Source organism: Mesoplodon densirostris, chromosome 20 (genome assembly GCF_025265405.1).
Source record: "Mesoplodon densirostris isolate mMesDen1 chromosome 20, mMesDen1 primary haplotype, whole genome shotgun sequence".
Taxonomy (NCBI): Eukaryota; Metazoa; Chordata; class Mammalia; order Artiodactyla; family Ziphiidae; genus Mesoplodon; species Mesoplodon densirostris.
Window position 1 is genome coordinate 41986687 of NC_082680.1, and position 6706 is coordinate 41993392.

Genomic DNA, 6706 nt, shown 5'->3' on the forward strand with positions numbered 1-6706 from the left:
GGAAGAATTAAGGAGAGCCTCAGGGGTAGACGAACTGGGGATGTTACACCAAGACATGTCTCAGTTAACCTGATGGTTTCAAAATGCAGGAAGTGGGTATAGGGGACAAGACAGTACCCTAACTCTAAGAATAAAGGTTCAGGTCAGGGTAGGGCCTGATGTGCCTAAGTGTTGAAAGAGAGGTCTTTAGTTTCTTTCCCCCACATGTAAGATTCTTTTAGAGGTTAGGATGAAGCTGAGCCTGCAAGCTCAAGTTAAATGGCTGGAACTAGGGAGAGAAAATAAGTTACATAGGCTAGGAACCAGGAAAAGCCTAACTAAGGGTTTGCCTCAATAGAACTGAATGTTGGAATGGAATATTTTAATATGTAAATATTTTACTGATACCAAAATATCTTACCACAATTCCCCCAATCTCACACCACCCACCCTAACCTGCAGTAGCTATGGGTCCCTTACTTTCCTTGGATCCCATATAGAGAAAAGAGACTGATCTAGCTTGCAGGTATTTAGTAAGTTGTTAGCCTCACATCACATACTAGTACCATGTAAGTAGGCCATCTGAAGTAGGAAGCTTAGGGGAAAAACCCTGAGAAAAACTTAAAAGCTTCAGCCACATCTCTATACTACAACACCTTTCACCATTTCTTCTCAGATAAGCATCATCCCCATCAGTGAAACAACTCATATCTCATAACAGGAAAAACAGGCCTAAAAATTACACGTGTGTCTTTCGAGGTCCCCTCTACGGGATATCTTCCTGGTACTAGAAAAGTCCCCAGAAAGATCAATCTTTGCACCCTTCCCTGAAAGCTTACCACCAAGGAAAATGACTAGGTCCATAGTTTTCCTCCCTCAAACCAGCTAACCTCACATATAAATCAACAGCCATCAGCCCTTACTCACATTATCACCGTCACAAGAGCAGTTAGGGAGAAAAGCACTAACCACGGGAACTAAAACAGAGGCAATCCAGGCCAAATTGGGCTGATGGCAGATATCTGCTCCTTACGCTTGGGTGCATAATGCGACTCACCAGTGTCTTTTTCACAGACCCTTTTTACACTTTCTCCACAAAATCCAACAGGTCAAGTTCGTTCATGATGCTTCAAGAGAAAAAATCGTCACGAGAAAAACATGCAATATGTCTTACAATATTGGAGTCCTTAAAAATATGGCAAGGAAATAACCATTTTAAAAAAATTTTAAAAAATTTAAATAACCATTTAAACCATTTAAATAACCATTAAAAAAATCTGTATTCTAGAAACATACCAGTGAATTCTATTAAGAAGGTAACATGACATAAAACACAATGAGAAATACATGTAAGACTGTTCCCTTTAGTGTTCGGAATTCATGGCAGTCGCTGCAGTATCGAGCTACTTACATCTATGACTGTCTGCTCTGGTCGTACAAACTGCGGCCACAGTGTGTCCACTTGTTTCCCACAGAAACCAACAAATCTACATGAATCTCTTTTCTCCTGGGCCCTTTCACCTTATCTGCTCCCAGTTCTCCAGCAACGTCCTCTTCCTTCTCTAATTATTCTCCTCTTCATTTTGCTTGGCCTTGCCCCCAAGCATGCAAGACAGAGAATCCTAGAGGTCCAAGATTCTAGAGTGGCTGTTTGAAAGGGGGAGGAGATTACAGTAACTGCCACACTGTATATGCTTCTGTGCAAAGGAAAAGGGACAGTATTCAGAATGTCCCTCACATATAAAAGAGCTGGATGGCAGGATACCAGTGTGGCCCAAGGAAACATAGGTAGCAAATTATGGGCAAAAGAATTCCAACCAAAGGCTGGAGGAGGAAAGGTCTGCAACCAGCTCTGTCTCCTAGCTCTCTGCTCTTTGCTTCCAATGGGCAGAGTCTATTCTGTGAAGCATCACACACTGAAAAGAAGGCTCCTGCTGCTGGAAGTTGACAGCAAGTAACATCCATGAGGGTAAGAATGCAAGATCAAGGCTTGTCATAGAAACAATGCCCAAAATGGGGGAAAAAAAGAAAGAAAGCAGAAGAGAAATGTAAGTCCAACCTGGCCAAGCCTAGCCCAGCCCAAGGAAGGCAGGAGTCAAGGAGAAGAAACTAAAAGAGAAGAGCCTTGGACCACAACATTCCCCACAAGGTACACTCAGCAAACTTCACGCTACTCTTTAACCGAGTTACAAAAAGAGCTTCTGAATCCCTACTTTTGCTCCTTAAAAGCTGCTATAAGTTCACGAATTAGACAGATATGATTTCAGAACAACTGTAATACTTCAAACTAGATGGCTCTTTCCTTCCTAAGGATGTTAATTAAATAACATATATATATATATAGCTCTAAGTATATGATACATAAAATATAATACTCTGTAGACTATAAGTAACTGTTTGTTAATTATATTAATGAACGTCTGTAAGAAACGTTGCCATGTTTTCCCTAATGTCAGAGCCCGGGGGAGGTAAATCTGTCTTCTAGGATTTCCTCCCCAGAGCTCAGAAACTTAGGTGGTGTTTTAGCTCTCCTACACCCTCTCCACCCATCCCCACCTTCCTCTTGGGGATCGGCCCTCCCCACTGGCTATCTCATATCTCTCAACTGCCTGCTTTATCACATCATTCTCCTACCAAACCTACTAGCACTTGGTAGAGTCTTGGGGTCTCGGTGGAGTTGTCATAAATGAAGTCGGGTCATCACAATGGACCAGGGACCAGTGCCCAGTGACCAGTGACGTTTGTACTGTTCAGCTGCAGCCACTCAGACATCTTCTGGTGTTGCCTCCTCATCCCTTCTCTCTGCAGGTGATGCTTCCTCTTCTCTGACCATGTCAGGTAAGAAGAGAAACTTTTTAAAGTTTTTCATCAGATTAACTTTGCCCCTACATTTAGTAGTAGATTCAAACTAGCATGGAATAATGAGGGAAAGTATTGAACTACAACTCTGGAGACCTAATTTCACTTTTGACTTTGGCATTTACTATCTGTGTGACTTTGGACAAATCATTGACTGTCTCACAACGCCTGATTTTTTCCTTCTCTGTTAGGTTAGGATACTACATTGCTTGATCACTCTGATCCCTTTCTAATATTGAGCCTTAAAGGGTACCCATGTAGAAAATGATATCAGAGACTTCTCAAGAGTGTTTCAACAGAAACATAGAAAGGCCAGGTGACATAGAAAACGAGCAATATATAGCAAGATGTTCCATCTCTAATGGTCTCCCTCCACTAATATTTCGACTAGTTGAAAGGAGAAAATAGGGAGAGAGGATGGAGAGTACTGGGCTGTAGGGAGGCCCAGAGTCAAACGTAAGGAAGTTTAGGATTGTTTTCATCAGCCCAGACCGACAGGAACCAAGTGATAGGAAAAAATATAAGAATGAAGAGGGAAAGCATAGAGGAGCTCTCAAGTAAAACGTAGTTTGCAGTGGAATGTTGATGGGAACCAAAGATTTTAAATTAAAGCAGAAACAGCATAGAGTGAATTCTGCTCAGAGCAGCGCAAAACAAAGTGGATTGTAGCAAATCCTTATTTTAACAGACTAAGGAGGAAAGTAAGCCCAGAACAGGGTAGCACCAGGAAAGCCAGATTATCAGAAAAGTCATACTCAGTGTTTTTTTCTTTTATTGCCTCTCTGAATACAGTTGGCACTTGATACTTTTGAATATCAACATTTTAGAAATATGTTTTAGTAATGATGCTTCCTATATACAAGAAACCAAAGTGGTTATCTAGGGGTCTGCTTTTCAATGTTTTATTCTTTCTAATTTTTAAACTATGTAGACATACTACCAATTAAAAATTTTAAATGATATCTTCTAAGTTGAATCAGAAGGACTCTTTCCTTTGTGTGATATGTAGGTTCTACGGCAAGGTTGCTTTTCATCTTTACAGTTCTTTCCCTCCTAACACAGAGAGCACATTGATCAACAGCCACCGTTCCTTTTTAGATCTGAGCTACCTAAGAAGGAAAAGAAAAAGTCAAGCCCCACATCTCTAGTTCCACATTGAGGGAATTCCCTGCCGGTCCAGTGGTTAGGACTCAGTGATTTCACTGCCAGGGCCACGCGGCGTGGGAAAAAAACAATCTGCATTTATCTAAAACAATATTGTGGAGTCCTTTGGATTTTCTTACATTTGAAAATCTTTTTTAATTGGATTCAAGTGATGATGGTTTTTCTAGGTTTTGGGATGTCATCTTCTTGGATGTTGAAGATGATTATAATCTAAGTTCTAGGATAAATACAAAACCCTTCTTGATACTTTTTAAGCTTCCTTTCTGCTTATGATATATTTCTATTCTTTGAAATATATATTTCTACCAGGCTTAATACCTGTTACTTGCTGGGTAAAAATATGAATGAGCACAATAATGAAATTCTTTTACACTTATTATTTGGCTGTCTGCTTTGTACCAGTTTCAATGGAAATACTTGTCTATATATAATTTGCCTACCTATACATTCACATTGATTGAATGTTGTTGCTTGTTATGCACTTTTACTAATATATCTTTAATTCTTTGAAAGGTCTTGATCAATCCAAAGGTCCCTACATGATGAAAGCCAAAGACACCAGAGCCATTCATCTTAAGATGAATCAGGTACAGGAAAAGCCAAGTGTCCTAAAGGTTCCCTCTGATCAACCCAGGAAGAACAAACATAAAGCCTCTGAGCCTATCAGTGGTGCTCCCAAGGCCAAAATCCAGCCAAAGAATCCAGAGTGCCTGTTAGGGGGAGAAGTGGTGCCATGCAATGCTGCAGTCAGTGACAGGGCTCCTGTGAACACGGCCAAGCATTCTAAAGGCAAACCTCAGAAAACTGCATCCAGAGAGATCAGCAAAACTAAGAGCCATGGGCAGGAAAAGACCACAAGGGCCAGGGGAAGAAAGAAGGCTGAAGAGAATAAGCAGTCAGGGAGCAAAGTCAAGGCAGAAGAGAAGCCAACAATTCCCCAGATGAAGCGGGAGGAACACCAAACTGAGCTTATCCAAGAGAGCTTTAAAAAGCCTCGAACCTCCCTACGCATGTGCATGCTGGACTCTGCCAAGGTTTTTCATGCACTGGGGGAGAAGAATGACAAGAAAACTGGGCTCTCTTCCTGTCGGGTCTTGGGAAATTCAAGCAACCCCAAAGACCCCCAGTCACCCACACCTAGCCAGCCATGGCAGCGTACCCCACGTGAGGGTAAGAGCCCTGAGAAACCTCAAGTCAAAACCCAGAAACCAGACAGCAGTGCTGAAACAGAGTTTCCATCTCCATCCCAGTATCACTTGCCTCCTCGTGGGAAGGTCAAGTTGATACCTCTGACTTTTTCTGCCTGGGACAAGCCTCAAGCTCGACCTGCTCCTCGGAGGCCACAGTCTCTGGTCTCACATCTGCCTACTGTGGCAGACCGTGCCCAGACTGCCTCTACTAACTCGGCTCAACCTGCTGCAGCCACTTCATCCCAGCCAGCTCCTGCCTCTTTGCCAGGTCCTGCCAAACCAGCTCAGCCAACTGTGACCAACCCAACCCATCCGGGTTGGACCGACCATACCCAGCCTAGTGTCCCTCAGTCTGTTGCTCCTAGGCCTGCACCCTACAAAACTTCATCTGGCGCTTCGCTCCAGCGGGAGCCTGTTCCCCCTGCTGTGACTAAGCGCCACTCCCCACCCAAGCTCCAAACCGCATTTCTACTCCAAGACTTCAGCAAGCAACGAAGACCATGGAGGGAACCCAACGTTTCTGAGCCAGTCATGTCAAAGCCCATCGAACAAGAGCACAGACCAGAGCGGGAGGCCATGAAGAGGCGGGCTCAACAAGAACGTGTGAATGCTGCCAAATACACCTCTTTGGGGAAACTGCAGTTTTTCACTGAGAGGCAAAAAGAAATGGAAATTGCTGACAACTACGGATATTTATAGTAAGAGCTGCTAAGATTGTTGGTGCCACCTTGGGTACCAGCTGTTCTTCCTTATATACATAAGATAGGTATAAATTTCTCTATTTATTTTGATATATTTTAAAACAATAAAACTGAATAAGTAAATGTAATAGAATTAATAGATGAGTAATAAACCTTTTGAATATTGGGATGCTGCTAACTGTGGCGTGATTCAATTTTTGTTTGTTTAGTTTTGTTTTTGATGGGGTTGGAATCAAAGTCTGCATGAGAAAGGAAGGACTGAAAGTCGGATGGGAGAATGAAGGAAAGGGGAGGAAAGGGGTAAAAACTGAGGAAAGAGGAAGGAACGTGGCCCAGGGCCAGGAAGGTCGAAAGAGATTCATGGATTTAAGAAAGGAAGCAGGAGTGAGGGTGAAAGGGCAGAAGTGAAAAGCAGGGTCAGAGGTCAGGGTTGAAAGAACAAAATGTGAGTAGAGCTGAAGATGACGGAAGGTGAGTCTAGGTTTACTAGAAGAAACAGAAAAAGTCTCTTGGGGAGGTTGGCCTTAAGTCTCACAACCACCACAGAGGTATTTAAGAAAACAAGAGGTTCAGGACACATGTCTGAAAGGTTTGAGTTGCCTTACGCAGGTGTGATTATAGTGGGGGTATAGGGAAATCTCCCAGAGAGGTGGCTAGGGCTCAGAGTTATCCTAGGGGCAGCTGACGATAGGGGCAGGGCCAAGGGAAGTGCTGCATCAGGAGGGAAACGAATAGGGCCTGGAATGCAAATCACCATGTACTCAACACCTAAGCACCAGGGCAGCTAATGCACTATTCAGTTAAGCCTGGCAA

At 43.0% G+C, this 6706-nt stretch overlaps 1 protein-coding gene across 1 annotated transcript; it reads left to right on the forward strand.

Annotated features, from left to right (window-relative positions):
- Positions 1-4502: 4502 nt before the first annotated feature.
- Positions 4503-5891, forward strand: LOC132481201 (uncharacterized protein C2orf78-like; the record flags this gene model as incomplete). Its single annotated transcript, XM_060085872.1, has 1 exon — positions 4503-5891. A coding segment is annotated over one exon (1389 nt), but the record flags the coding sequence as incomplete, so codon positions are not given.
- Between the last annotated feature and the right edge of the window lie 815 nt (positions 5892-6706).